The sequence below is a fragment of the Kryptolebias marmoratus genome, linkage group LG16 (genome assembly GCF_001649575.2).
Source record: "Kryptolebias marmoratus isolate JLee-2015 linkage group LG16, ASM164957v2, whole genome shotgun sequence".
Lineage (NCBI taxonomy): Eukaryota > Metazoa > Chordata > Actinopteri > Cyprinodontiformes > Rivulidae > Kryptolebias > Kryptolebias marmoratus.
Window position 1 is genome coordinate 10067527 of NC_051445.1, and position 14483 is coordinate 10082009.

The 14483-nt window shown below is 40.7% G+C and overlaps 2 protein-coding genes across 4 annotated transcripts; both read right to left on the minus strand.

Annotated features, from left to right (window-relative positions):
- Window positions 1-62: 62 nt before the first annotated feature.
- On the minus strand, window positions 63-7637 carry phc1 (polyhomeotic homolog 1). Of its 3 annotated transcripts, none has more exons than XM_017415367.3 (13): window positions 7475-7637; window positions 5679-5921; window positions 5521-5586; window positions 5284-5427; window positions 4878-5036; window positions 4020-4760; window positions 3789-3918; window positions 3468-3646; window positions 3312-3375; window positions 3114-3201; window positions 2660-2831; window positions 944-1172; window positions 63-848 (listed from the first exon to the last, which is right to left on the minus strand). In XM_017415367.3, exons 2-13 carry the CDS (start codon window positions 5904-5906, stop codon window positions 697-699), a joined length of 2352 nt encoding a protein of 783 aa, XP_017270856.1. In that variant the 5' UTR covers window positions 5907-5921; window positions 7475-7637; the 3' UTR covers window positions 63-696. The 3 variants fall into 3 exon arrangements, with proteins under 3 accessions (XP_017270856.1, XP_024861535.1, XP_017270854.1); XM_025005767.2 differs by having other exon boundaries at window positions 4905-5036; window positions 7501-7635; XM_017415365.3 differs by having other exon boundaries at window positions 7501-7635.
- A 1718-nt stretch (window positions 7638-9355) lies between these two features.
- m6pr (mannose-6-phosphate receptor (cation dependent)) lies at window positions 9356-14153 on the minus strand. The gene is made up of 7 exons (XM_017415457.3): window positions 13810-14153; window positions 12905-13077; window positions 12581-12744; window positions 12293-12399; window positions 11519-11649; window positions 11292-11418; window positions 9356-11200 (listed from the first exon to the last, which is right to left on the minus strand). The coding sequence occupies exons 1-7, from the start codon at window positions 13813-13815 to the stop codon at window positions 11072-11074; spliced, it is 837 nt and encodes a 278-aa protein (XP_017270946.1). The 5' UTR covers window positions 13816-14153; the 3' UTR covers window positions 9356-11071.
- Between the last annotated feature and the right edge of the window lie 330 nt (window positions 14154-14483).

Sequence of the window (14483 nt, forward strand, 5' to 3'; positions counted from 1 at the left end):
CCACGAGCCCGGAATGGACCTTTTTTTCATTTTTCGCAGTTAGAAGCACACGGATGCAGTTCTAGAAAGCTGCAGTGTTTATTGATAGTTCTGCACGTACAGAGAGGACCGCCGCGGCCCGAGAGAGAGTAAAGCTCGAGAAACACCTGTTTCCAGGTGGACAAGCTAAATAAATCTACATCGCTGTCGTGAAAAAATATCTTTCTTTGTGCTATAAAAAATGGAAAAGTATAAAACTAAAACTTTCAGTGACTGTTTATGAGAACTAAAAAAAAGAAAACACCAGGCTTTATGAGTGTCATTTTGGGTGTGAGCCCAGGTTGAACATCTACAAAAACACAAAATAAAAGACTAAACAGAGATATGGAACTGATCTCACTTCAGACCATAAGACTAAAGTTAAAGCACTGTTCGAAGGCAGTGTATTTCTTTTTGCTCCTAACAGGTGAACGGTTTGAGCCAGGAGACAAATCTACATTCACAGTGACAAAAAAACAAAAAAAGACACTGAAGAGATCCGCTAACAGAAACCAGGATGCAACAGTTGCACATTCAGTGTCCATCAGTACGTATCAAAATGACTGATGGAGCACCTTTATTTGGATTAAAACTAATGCATCCCTACCGTCTTCAAGACTTTCAGTTTTTAGAGTCCGAGTGTTCATTTCAACGAGACACGAGGAAGAAACGCGGCCCTTACTCGCGCAGACTGTTGATCGAGGCACAGATCTTCAGAGCCGGACCCAGTTTGATATTCATGGTGGAGATTAGATGGTCCTCCCGCAGCAGCAGCAGAGCCTGGCCGTCTATTTCCTGTGACAGAAACTGGGCAGCCAGCTCCTCACAACCTGAGAACAGCAGAAAAGGACGAGAAGACACGATCAGCCAAGAGACGAAGATGCGCCGAAAACGACCCGAACCGGAGTCTGATCTGACCGCCGACCTTGAAGGGAGGAGATGAACTTGCAGACTTCTTCCACGCTCCACTGAGCGGGAGTGGCGGAGAGAAAGTTGGCTCCTTCGAGTGGAGCTGAGCTGTCAGACTGAGGGGCGCTGTGCTCGGCTCTGGAGCAGGAGCGCGAGGAGGAGGACGGGGACAGAGAGGGGGAGTCGTCCTCCTCTTCCTCCCCGTCGCTGGATACGTCTTCCGAGCGGCTGGACTCTGAGTTACACTACATCGAGACAGCAGAGATCAAAACACAATGTCAAATAACTACTTTTATTATTATTATTATTCTGGACAAGATTTAAAACCAACTAAAACTAATCCCTTTGATTTCTATAGTTTGTGTGGAGTTAAAAGAAGCCACAAGGGCAGCTGAATTATGGTGAGATTCACATGAAGACTCATCTTGTGCTGCAAACAATCCATCTATTTCCAAAACACAAATGCTCAAATAAACCAGCATCCAGCTCTGGAAGCTACAGGTTTGTCTCTGATTTATGAATCTGATTGGTTGTGGTTCTGTCAAACTCAGAGAAACAGAGGGTTAGTTAGATACACTGTTGGTGCTGTGGTGCATCTACAGCTTTAAAGCTACTCACTGCAAGCTATAAATCAAACTTAAAAAAGGTTATCCTGAACTATATCAAACTGTGCAGTTTTATTGAATTTACTCCGGCAGTTTTCCAGAAATACTGATGTGCAATTCTGAAACGCAGGTATGAGCTCAACGTGAACAAAGCACACGGGTGAATCTGTCAGAAACCACCTGGAAGCTTGAGCCATCGACCTACATTAGGCAGGTCTGTGCAGGCAAACAAATACGGCGGAACCAGACAAGCGTAGAATCTCGGAGGAGACGTTTCGGTGGAAATATAAGAGGGAGTCTGCCAATGATGAAAAGAGGAAGAACGAGCAGGACAGCTGTCAGGAATAAAATTTAGGGGTTTAGGCATGGCGGTGGAGCACCATAACAACGGAACTCAGCATTTCAATGTTTTTTCAGCTCCAGTCGAACGCTCAGAACTTTGAAAAGTCGAATCTTACTTCATCTTCAGTCCAGGATATGCTTAGAGGTCGCCTAGTGGATTGGATTAGGCCAGATGAGGGTTGGCGCCCAGTGAGAATCTTGCCACTTCTTGTCTTTCGTGTGCAATCCAGGTCCTGGAGGGCCACTATCCTGCATGTTTTAGGTGTTTCTCTGCTTTGACACACCTGATTTGAATGACTGAGTGACAAACGGGCTTCTGATGAACTTGAAGACCTGCTGAAGAGCAGGGAAACATCTAAAACCTGCAGGATGGTAATCCCCCAAAAGGACCAGGACTGGACACCACTGGTGTACACCATCCATTGTAGTGGTGTACACCAGACTTGACACATCTACTTTACTCAATAAATCAAAGCATAAACATGTTAAAATACATAAAAAATGTCAGAATTCTTCATCCCAAACTGCTCTTCCATGGATGTCGCTGTTGTAGACTTATTTTCAGTCACTTCAGCTGTTTCCTTAACTAAACAAACACACGTGGTAATTGGCATCCGGTTACAAATTTGTTTTTATTTATTTCTTTATGACTTTTGTTTTAACTGGTCTTCATGATATTGCAATGAGTACCTTTAAGAAATGTGTTTAGTTATAATAAACTACTACCAGTGAAAAGCCATCAGCTTCACAGGATTTGTCGATCATAGTTAAAGTACAGGTCTCACCTTGACAGAAAGATGCTTGTTTGATATTTTACTGTAGGTGGTGTTAGAACTGCTCTTGCGAGACGAAGCCTTGCGTCGTGCAGAGCTCTCTGTGGCCGCCGGACGTGGCGGCAGCCCCGCGCCACTTCGCCCTCTGCTGCTCTTGTAGTGCTGGCTGCAGCTCACGTTATACCTGCAAATTGAAAAATGTTACATTTCTATTTCATTTTGATCCTAATTTATGCTTCTACTTTGCTATTTTGGCTTTCATTGTAACTGATTACACACAAAAACGACATCTGAGGAAACCAAAATCACATCAACCCAGCTGCTCTCTTGCTTTTAGTCTGAAGCATAAAAAGCTGGCAGGTTTCTAATCAAAGCTAACACACAGGTCTGCATCAGTAGGTACAGAGTTTTAATAAACCCGTGCAAAACAACCAACAGTTATGTCTTTTTGTAAAGAAAGCTGTACCTTTTGGCGCAGGTATTAGAACAGAACCTCTTGGATCCCCTGAACTGGCTGGCTGGAGCGAGGCATCCGCAGTACTCGCATTTCAACACTGTGAACGAGATAAACCAAAAAAAAAACACACTCAGAGCACTGACCCGAACAGGTTTGTTGTTTTGGAGTTATCACACTTGATAAATAAACCAATAAAGCTGCTCTTACACGGGGGTCCATTCTCTGTGCGGCCAACCAGGGCAAAATCTCTGTCTTTGAGGAACCCGGCAACCTGACGCAGCAAATACGAGCTCAAAGTTGAGGCGCCGTCATTCAGTTTCATACTTTGAACTTCTGTGTGTAGCAATGAAAGCGTGCACTTACAGGGAAGGGTTCGGCTCCTTCTTGAATCACAAATCCCTCGATGAGGTGAGTGAGAACCTGAGGTTTGACCACCGCCTGGGGAACTGGCACTCTGTCTTTGTCCCCGTGTCCAATTCTGGACAAGGGCGGAGGCAAAGACAGGGTCGGAGGAGACGAGAATATAGATTCCACCGGAGGAGCTGCCAAAATAATAAAAAAAATATAAAAATAAATCTAGTATTTATTTGATTTTCAGCTGTTTTGTAGAGCTACAATCACATTTTCTAAACTCACGTTGAAAACGTTTTTTTGGTTTGATTTGAAGTTGACTGAAGGACATACCTGAGTCCTTCGTGGGGGCTGGAGATAAAGGAGGAGCACAATCTTTCATGGGTGCAGAATCTGATTCTGCCATGTCGTTTGGTGCATCGCATTCAGATTTTCTCTTCAGCGAGCCAGCAGCTGGTTTTGTCTGATGACGTGTGGGGTAACAAAACAATAAACACCTACATTGTTAGAAATCCTACTGTGTGTCACCAGGAAGTTAGTGTGAGCTCTGTACCCTGATCTTACCACAGCTGTGTTGTTGCTGGTCCCTCCGGATGGGCTCTCCTGGGCTGTGCTGCTTCGCGTCTGGGTCAGAGCCACAGCTTGGGCGTTCCCTGCCAAGCCTTGCCTGGCTCCCACCAGCTGTACAGGGATGTGGCGAGGGTTGTGCCCCCCCGCGGCGGCCTGGCTGTTGCTTGGCGGGGCGGGGAGAATGGGAGGTGGGTTTCGGGGCGACAGCTGAATGGGTAGGCGGTGTCCCTGAGCTGTCTTGGGTTGGATTGGAACGGGACCTTTCTCCATGTTAGCGCTGGCCTGAGGTACGGGGTGCACCACCAGAGTCTGAGTGTTAATGTTGGTCTTTGGAGCCACCGAGCCGATTGGATAGCCCTGGGTGGAGGTAGTTACATTCGACGAGGGCACCAAGATGACAGGAGCAGCAGAGGAGCTCAGGAGGAGCTGAGACAGAGGAAGTGCAGGAGATGAGGAGGAGGAGGAAGGCGCCACAGAGGCAGAAGGAGTGACAGTCATGGGGGACTGATTTCCAGCCTTCACAGTCATAGAATTAGAGGAAGACTGTTGATTAAAGTTGTTTTTGGCCATCTGTGGCTGTTGTTGTGGTTGCACTTGCTGCTGCTGAGCTGTTTGAGGGAAAGTCTGCTGCTGCTGAGAGAGGGAAAAACTGGCAGCGTCTTTCCGATCAGAAATCTCAGATTTGACAGCAGCTGATTTGTGGGTGGAAGCACAGTGTAGAGCCAGGTTCTGCACCTAGGAAATATACAAAAAGAAAAACATGAAATGAAATGATCAAATGTAGTCGAAGAGTTTTCTCAAAGCATCAGTGTCACGGACTGTAGAACGGTGTTGAAATAGCTGCAGTCAAACCTGATCACTGTCAGACTGGACGCTTGCCTTGGTGGCAGCAGATTCATGCTGTTGCTGCTGCTGCTGTTGTGTCTGAGCAACAGCTGCCACCGTCGCTGTTGTCCCACCAGGCATGAAAATGAGCTGAGAGGCAAGTGGAGCTCTAAGAGAGCGGTTCACCTAAGCAAAGAGCAGCCCAGTTAAATTTAAGCAGGGTCCACAGTCCAGTTACTTAAACCCGAATGTTACATACTGCTGATATTTTAGAGAAAACTGCTCAATAATTGTTCCTGTTGCCGTGCTTTTGACTGTAACACAATTCGTCAACAACAGAGTTGCTCTGCAGAAAATCAATCTACCTGCACTGCATACATGTAGTTAACACTATCAGGAGAGACCAACCCTAATGCATTTGTTTTGAACTCACTCTAAAATACATCTGGCCCTGCCCTGCTGAGTTTCCACCCAGCAGCACTGACTGGTTGAGAGCTGTTGTTGCTGCAGAGGTAACTGGACCATGTGGACGAGGACTGGTCATCGTACCACCTGCAGATGTAGTGCTTAAGTTAACCTGCAGAAATAAAAAAAAAATTAAATGATCAATTATAATAAAACCTGCTTAATAAGGTTATTTGATGCATCATTTAACAACATATAAACTTACAGTGGTGGGAACTTGGGACATGCTATGACCTGCCGTGTTGGACTGGCGACTCGCTGCAAGCGTGGCCTGGTTTGAAGAGCGAAATGAAAGATTAGACTTCACGGGTTTGCTTCAAAGTTACTGCTGTGGCTTCAAGTTTTTGTCATAATGTTGGTTACCTGTTGCACAGCAGCCAGGGTGTTGAGCTGGACATTATTGATCTGCTGCTGCAGCATGAGCTGCTGGAAGTACTGAGCTGCATTAGGTTGTCTTTGCAGCGCCTGGAGAGCCTGCACAGCTTGTCTTTCACATAAGGACATTTGGGCTATCTGGGGCGCGCGGGAGTTCCCACTTGTCTGAGGATTTCCATTGGTGCCGTTTGCATTTTGGTCTTCACTTGCATCCATGTTTGTTGCTCCACACTATTAAAATTTGAAAAACAAACAGACAAAAATAAAAACTGACCAGAAGTTGTCACAAAAACTCCTAATTCATAACTTTATTTGTTTTAATACAATACCAATCCGAAATAATTCAGGATGTTGTGTAAAATGTTAATAAAAACAGAAGCTAATGATTTGCAAATCTCATAAATCCATATTTTATTTACAAGAGAGCAGAGTAAATATATCAAATATTGAAACTAAGAAAACAAAAAAAACATTTTCCTTAGGAAAAACTAAGGTAATTTTGAATGTTATGACAGCAGTCATCTCATAACGTTGGGACAGGGCGATGTTTCACAGCGTGCATCTCCTGCAGCTGCTGGAGGTTTTGGAGGGAATGTTGTTCCATTCTTGTTTGATGTTGGATTCTAGCTGTTTAGCAGTCCTGGGTCTTCTCTGGATAATAGAGCTTTAAGCAGCATTTGTGGACGGCACAGCACTGTTTTTAATGCATTGACTTTAAGCCTTTTGTCCTTTGAGCTCAGAGATTTCTCCAGATTCTCTTAATCTTTTGATGATATTACAAACTGTAGACTATGACATATTCAAAGTCTTCCCAATTTTCTGTCCAAAAATTACTCCACTATATTCAGACAGTTTTTACAGACTGTTGAACCTTTAAGTTATTTTGCCAAATTCTCTTCTAGCTGTTTATTGATTGCAATACTACAGCTGTCCCATTTTTTGTCATGTGTTGCTACCATAAAATTTAAAATGTTTTTTGTTGTTTTAACATTTAGTATGTTTACTATGCACCAGCATAAATAAACTGTGGATTAATTAGATTTGCAAATCATCACTCTCTGTTTTTAGTTTATATTTTACACAACTTAACCAACTTTTTGGGGGGTATTGGGGTTGTATTAGTTTCATAAAGTTTTATTATTGATGCCACTCACAAACTTATTCAAATAAATAACACTAGTTTTTAACACCACATCTGGTTTAATGGTTTCAAGCAGGGAAAAACTGGTGTGAAACGTCTAAGGTTACTTAAAGTCTTGCAGAGATTTCACAGAGAGGATGATGATGTGGGTGATTCTTCATCAAAGCTCTTTACGCAGTGAACAAAGGTGCATCTAACAAGCTTTTACACCGCCTCAACAAATGTCAAGATTAAAAAAAAAATTAAAATAAAACAAAACACAGGAGCACTCAAGTATTTTCATTAGTAAAGCAGCCATCAGTATATGTGGGTTATTCGGGGGAAAACATGGAGGGAAAAGTTCAAAACATCAAAGAAACCATCTTTTTTTTTCATAGGTGGCTAACTGTGTTGCTACCAGTGTTGCTACTTAGTTATTACTCATTAACATATTCTTAAAATCTGTAAGCTGGCACGGTTGTTGTTGGTGCAAACATCTCAGTGTTTGCAGCTATGTTTTCTTTTGTTGGGTTCAAGCATTAAAACGCAGTTAAAAATTAGGAAACTGCACAACTAAGTTTAACACAGGCTAACTACTTAGCAACGTTAGCTGCTCTCCACAGACAGAAAACTACTAACTGTAACTCTTGTAACACGCCAGTACCTTTCTTGTTTTAGTTACGTGCTTACCACTTCTTGGATTTGCCTGTCCCTTTTACGGTTAAAATGAATTAACTGACTTCGGTGGTCTTGTTTTTTTTGTTATTTTTTTCTCTTTTTTTACTAGTAACAACGACACTTTGAAGATTTTTGCCCAGTGAAACCCCGCCCCCTTCGAGTGTTTCTATTTTTTTTTTGTTGATGCTTGTCCGCCGGTGGGAGCTAGCGGGCCCTGTTGGCACAACCGAGCCTGGGTTGCCAGATAGGAAAGGACGAAATATCGTGCTGAAGCTTTAAAGTTGTGGTATTTTGACCCAAATTATCGTATATGCTTAGAGGAGGTTCATGTGAATAAAAACAAAGCTTTTTTTAGCTGCACCGAAATTATTGTATACTTCGGCTTTATAAAATCTACTTATCATATGGACCCTAAAATTATTGTATAAATACGACAGTTATTGTATATCTGGCAACACCGAATTGAGATCCGACGGGACAGAAGCTAAAGGAATGTGCCGGTGTTGCGACTAGCGTATCCCCGTAGGATTTTGTCCCCCGTGTCTTGTGAGCACGCACATAAAAATTAGGAAAAGACAAAATTAATGACTACGTTTTAATTTATTGTGAGTGTTGTTTGTTTGCATCGTGGGTTCTGCTTTTCCTGCTATGTGCGCGCGGGCCACAATTTCTTACCTTTGCGCAACACCGGAAGTGAAAGAGCTGGAACTGTGATTTTAAAAAGTCATTTCAAAATAATGTTAAATAAATAAACAAAAATAAGTCAAAAACAAATTGTTGGACCTTTTTATTTGCTCCGAGTTCAGCACGTCTATTAAGCCATTGTTCTGATAAACCTAAGTAGTCTTTTAACACATTAATATTATTATTATTGATCATAGGTTGATGTGTCAGACCACTGCATAAAGTCTACTCCAGCACAATCCAGAGATATCAAAAAATCAATATTTAGCAAGACTGTTCACAGCTAAACTGTTAAATAAGTTTAAGTGGTCAGAACTTGGAGCGGTCTGGGTATGGGTCTTTATCTTTGATTCAGAGAGGAAAGTCTAGGCTCAAGGAAAGGAATTATTCCCAGTGCATTTTCTTTAAACACACAAAAACATTCTCAGAATGTTTACTGATTTATGATTCCTCCTAGCCACAAGCGCTCTCCTGGCTGGCCTCTGTAGTGTATAGTGGTCTTCATTTAGATATTCCAAATACTCCATCATGCCAAACCGTCAGTGCTCCCTTTCCCAAACAATACTACACAGAAATTAAACCTGCCTCTTTGAAGGATTATTTTAAGCTTCAATTTAGTTGCAGAGTAGCTCTGATCCACCTTCTTGCAATTGGCTTCATTTAATACAGAACAGACTAAATCTGCGACTATTTTAGGATAAGATTGTGGAAAAGACTTGGGAGTTCAAGCAGCTCTAACAGCATTGTTGTCTGCAAAACCAGCCCAATGAGTTTTATAGTTCATTAGAATCAGAAAAGGTCCATGACTTGTAATCAGTTTTAAGCCAAATATACATTTTTTGTGCAAAGTCCTGAGCTTCACCTTATTTCTTTACAATTTGTTTTTTGAGACTTTCCAGTAAATGTTCTAAGTAGTCTTGACCTGTAAAAGTAACTCAGCATTTTGTGCAGTCTGTTCTCAGAAAATATACTGAGAAGCATAAAGACAAAAGGTATGGCAGGACAAGAAATAAAGGATAAAAAAGGATCAGGAAGAAATGCACCAAAGACTTCACACGAGTTATCAGAGATGCATCCCTTTAATTGATGGACCTACTGAAAGACAGCAACTCTTTGGGAAGGACTCTGTTGATCATTTTTAAAAATATGTAACTAAATACATAGAAAGAAAAATGCGCCTTTGTAACAGATCGGTACTCTGCCAAGAGGTTTATTTCAAAACAGACTCTCACGTTGTCTGGAACGTGTACACACAACAATTTCTCCTTCAGTTTTAGATCCTTATTTATGATTTAACAATTCAAAGGTTAGGAAAGCTGAGAATGGTAAAGTTCTAACAGGTAAGCAAATTAATAAAAGAAAAACAAAAGCAGCAGCAATCTCCATAAACCAACAACAAAAAAAAAAAAAGCAAAATAAAGAAGCCTAAGAACAACAGTAACCATTTCGATATTTTTGGAAAGTCTTGCTCCTCAGAAGCAGAATATTTAAAAGAAAATTAGAGATGGCTCAAGACTTTTGCACGCTATTTTCACAGTAAAACAACCCGGATACATTTCTATTTAGTTAAAGCAAAAGTGAGAGCATTTCCACCAGATAATTCAGGTGATAATTTAATAACCTAAGCAAAAAAAAAAGTCAACTTTAGTGAACAAACGTGATACAGAAGAAATGAAAATAAACAAACTTAGATTGATCATTATAGATAAAGTTAACGAAACAGAAACTTTCTCCATCAAATTCAAAAACAGTTTAGTTCTTTCCAATATTTACATTGAGCTTTAGGCAAAAAATATTGTACTTTTTATGAATGATATCTTCAAAACTAACATTATACAACTATGTTATATTAACACAGAAGACGGTCAGAAAGTACTGTCACTGTTTTTACAGCAGAAGAGTAACACAGCAGCAGGAAATCTGGGTCGAGCGCGAGTCTACAGAGAATACAGTTGGTATACGTGCCCCAGTTTCACGTTTTCACATGAAGCATTTATTTACTCTTCTATTCAATATTACATAGTTGAAGAATTAGGACCACTGGTGGATTGCGTCTAATGGTCATTTCTTTTATGAAAATACAAATTTAAACAGTATTCCATATATAATGAAGGATTTCTGAATAGAAAATTCATATATGAACATTTTTCACCATTATTGTGAAAAGAAACTGTTGTTTTAAATTGAAGACGGATGCTTTGCTTTTAAGTTTTGGGTGTGCCTGTAGGGAAAGATGGGTTCTGTAACCATTTAAGAGGATAAAGTAAAAACATTTGAAAGAATGAATAAAGGAAAGAAAAAAAAAAAAATCACATAAGCTTTGGTTTTTGCAACTCTTTCTACTTGTGCAACAAGGCTGTAAACACAGCTGCTGTACTTCGAAGGGGTTGGTTTTTTTACATTCATAGATCTATAAAGAAAACAAACGGATTAAAGCCGATGTGCACAAGCAAAAACACTTTGGTGTTACGAAACCTGCAGCAAGCAGTACTTCAGCGTGAACAGCTTAAAGCAACCTACACAAACACAAAGCAACCATCATTAGAAGCAGAAAGAGATGAAAAAGACATCACCGATTTTACCTCACATAAAAATTTAATATAACTCCTCCCTTTTGTTGCCAGATTTTTTATGAAACACTTCCTATTCTGTCTAAATTTAAGTAAATCACTGATTTGTTTGAAGTCAAACAAGTGAACGTAATGGTTCGGGTAAGAAGAGACGAGTCAGGCTGCTCTGTGTGTAAATGTCTTCCTTCTATAAGCACGAGTCTATAGAACACAAGCAGGAAGTGACCTAAACCAGGTAAGGAAAACAGACCAGTAACTTCGTCAAAGCTTTAAAAGAGTAATCTGCATCACACAGTGAAAATTTCTGTCTAGTGTCTGATGTACTGAGGTCACATGGGTAGTAAGTGGTCGTCTCTCTCCTCTGGCTCCTCCTCGACGGTGTTTGTGGTCACTTCTCTTCCTCTGTAAGCTGAAGGCTCCTCTCGATTTTTTGACCGGCACACAAAGTCACAGCCATCCTGTGAGAAAGCAATACAGTTTATCATGAATTTGAGAAAAAAAAAAAGACTGATTCCCCATTTCAGTTGTTTTCGATTAGATTAAAATTACCGCTGTTAGGTTTCCGACTTCCACCCAAAAAGCATAATTTGGGAACTGCTCCATCCCTTTTGCTCCGACGATCAGCCGCTGGTAGAGGAAACCTCCGATGAGGTAAACAGCCAAGAGACAGAAACCTCTGAAAGAAAAGAGCTTATGATCACCCCCTTTTTTTTTTAACTGCACCATGTGGTCTGACTTGAAGAGCTCTTGTGCATTTACAGACTCTCTGTACGTACATGATGAGTATTATGGAGCCAGCACTGAGCTGGGACTGAACAGGAGGACAGACTGCACTGGAGTCCATCTCGAAGAGATAAAAGCAGTTATTTCCTCTTTCTCTGTCCTCCAAGATGACTTCTAACTTACTCTAAGAGCAAGACAAAAAAAGAGAAAAAAAATAAACAAACAACAAGAAAACACAACCAAGAAAATGCATCTTGATTCTGGGTTATCACAAAATACACGTTGAGAAGAAACAAATAAAAAATCTCATGAAGCAGAAAGTGGCGTGGTAATGAGCATGTTGGTGCAAGTTTCTCACTGACATTTATCTGTGTTATAATTGTAAGTGACAATATTTTATAATTCCAGATATGTGATAAGCATTAAATCTTTTGAAATAAGATTTTGTGGAAATATCAGTAACAACTAATAACTTCTGTGATTTGTTTAAAGACTGGAGATGTTTTAGGATTGCGGCTGATTTCAGCCTCGCTAGTTATTAGCTCATTAATCTGCTCCGAATTAAACTATTTCTCCAAACCGAGGCCGTTCAAAGATTATTCGTTTTTTTAGGATCTCACCGAAGAACCCCACTTCGATAGATCTGAACTTCACCTGTAAGGCCTACAGAAACCTGACTCAGAGAGGTACTCTGGATTGAATTTCATCTTCACAGACCTGAATCAACATGTCACCATAACAAGCGTTTGCCTTTCAAAGTTTCCCGAGAAATTTCATTTTAACACAAATCTGGGGGAGTGAAAACTGTGTGCATTTGTTTTACCTACATCTACATCCTTGCTGCAGGAGATCATGATCATAGCTTTCCTTTGTTCGCCGTTGCAGTGACTGTCATATTTCTCACCACCACCGTAGATCAACATCACCCAGTCACCTGAAAGGGCAGGAAAAAGAAAAGTCTCAAATTAGACCCCAAGATCAAATGCAAACTTCAAATGTTCACAATATGTCTATAAATGTGATGCAATTCTGCATTCCAAGACAGCTAATTATTAGACTGAAAACATGAAATAAAGTTAAACTAAGAAAAAAACTAATGTTTTACAAAGACTCACTGCCTCCAATGGCCTGTGTTGTGTTATAGAAGCCGATCACTGTTTTCTTCTTGTCTTTCTTGTTCACTTGGATAACTCCAGCTTTTGGAACACCCCCTGCATCTCCACACAACTGGAACACATATGTGTAGCTGTCTTTATCATCCGTGATGTCGGCTGTAAAGCTGTCAACATAAGGATAAATTCCAGTTAACATTTAACACAAGGCTGAAAATAGAGGAAATCACAGAAATAATTTGTTATGGTTTGATTACATATTTATGAACTACTGACAACTGTTGCTATGAATGGAGCAGGATTACATAAAACTCGGAAGTCTCTTACTTCTTGTTGGCAAGTGGCTCGAGTCGATCAAGGACTTTCCTTTCTGACTGGTTCTCAATGGACAGTTTGCAGCTCTTGGTGCCGTTGCCAGCAAACACGCCACTCCCGCACAGAACCAGCAGAACCAAGGAGGTCTGCAGCGAGACGTAACCTCGCCTGGGTACGCTGAACAGCTGGAACAAATATTTGAGGGGGGAGAGCCATTATAAGAACGTCACAAACATAACAATCACAACATATTTAACGGTAATGTTCCCAACAATAAACCGGTCATTTTGGGCCCTGATAGAAGAAAGTCAGCAGGAGACAATTTTGACAACTTATGAAGAATTGGAGATGCCAGCTGACTGAACAAATAAGGAACTTAAATGTGTCATTATATTCTCTGGAAGTTACAGTAGTCATTGATATGTTTCATAAATTGTTAGTTGGAGGATAATATGGTCTTTTAGACATCTTAACTTTAGCTTGATATTTGCATTGATGTGTTACTTTTTTTTTTAACATTTTCACCTGCATGATGTGTTTCTCAAAATTCATGTTCTCTTACATATAGTTAATATACAATATAACAGAAGATTTGAGCCTCTTCTGCATTAAATAGGTCCAACCAAGCAGTTTGATTAAACACACTTATCCTCTCCTGAGTTTAGCCACTTCTTCAACACACAAAGAAGCATATATATCCATCAAACAAACCTTCACGAGTCTCAGTGCTTAATGACAATTAGGAAAACGTCTAATCTTGTGAGTGAGACCTAAGCTGCGAAACGAGTTATCTATCTTATACTAATCCGTGTAATTAAAACGTCTGGTTCTACAAGAAAAACAAGTTTCCCCAACGAGTCAGATAATTAGTGACACTTTGGAAAAACTTCAACGTTTGCCAAATACTGCCCACCTACCTGCATGACTTCTTTCACTGTAAATTAGTGAAAATGCGGGTATTTATAACTGTTTAACACCAACTAACTGTCTGTAACGTAGCCAGACAGTTAAGTTGCAGATGGTGACTCCTAACGCGACGCTAATGTTACTTCCTGGTTGACTTAACTAGCATCAAAACCAATGTTTTATTACGCAAGAAAAAAATAGGCAGCGCGGAGGATAGAAAAATAGATTTAGTTTAGTTGTTTTTCTGGCCCGGTGAAGTAAAAGGCGTCCTTTCCTTTGTGTTAAGTGCTATTTACGATGCTAACACGCTACACTCAAGCGGAGTGCGGAAGTGAAACTAAACAGAAGCACGCGCATGTGACCAACCGCAGCGCGACCAATCAGCGGCGGCTGAAGCTCGCACCCGCGTCACGTGATCAGGGACAGCTACAGGTAGCAGTTGATGGTTTTCTTTGGCACAACACCGCCCGTGGAAAACTCGAGAAAAATTGGTAATTTTTTTATTCTCGGTACGTTGATACTGCGCTTTCTACCCCATTTATGTAGTAAAAATATGTTTTTATCGCATTGTTATTATTTTTTTTTTAGTTTTGGTTAGTCAGTTGAAATAAATCACATCAAATGAATTCATTAGCAAACAATCCAATCAGGGCTAACTTCGCCAAACTGACGTCAGAAACCCGGA

Excerpts from the sequence above, each read along its gene's own strand:
- phc1 (XM_017415367.3), bottom strand. The coding sequence starts at position 5,906 with ATGGATGCAAGTGAAGACCAAAATGCAAACGGCACCAATGGAAATCCT. Across the intron at positions 5,428-5,520 it reads TGTCCCAAGTTCCCACCACT|GTTAACTTAAGCACTACATC; the intron begins GTAAGTTTATAT and ends TTATTTCTGCAG. Across the intron at positions 3,376-3,467 it reads AAGGAGCCGAACCCTTCCCT|GTTGCCGGGTTCCTCAAAGA; the intron begins GTAAGTGCACGC and ends TTGCTGCGTCAG.
- m6pr (XM_017415457.3), bottom strand. Across the intron at positions 11,650-12,292 it reads CCTGCAGCAAGGATGTAGAT|AGTAAGTTAGAAGTCATCTT; the intron begins GTAGGTAAAACA and ends TCTTGCTCTTAG. Across the intron at positions 11,201-11,291 it reads AAGTCGGAAACCTAACAGCG|GATGGCTGTGACTTTGTGTG; the intron begins GTAATTTTAATC and ends GCTTTCTCACAG.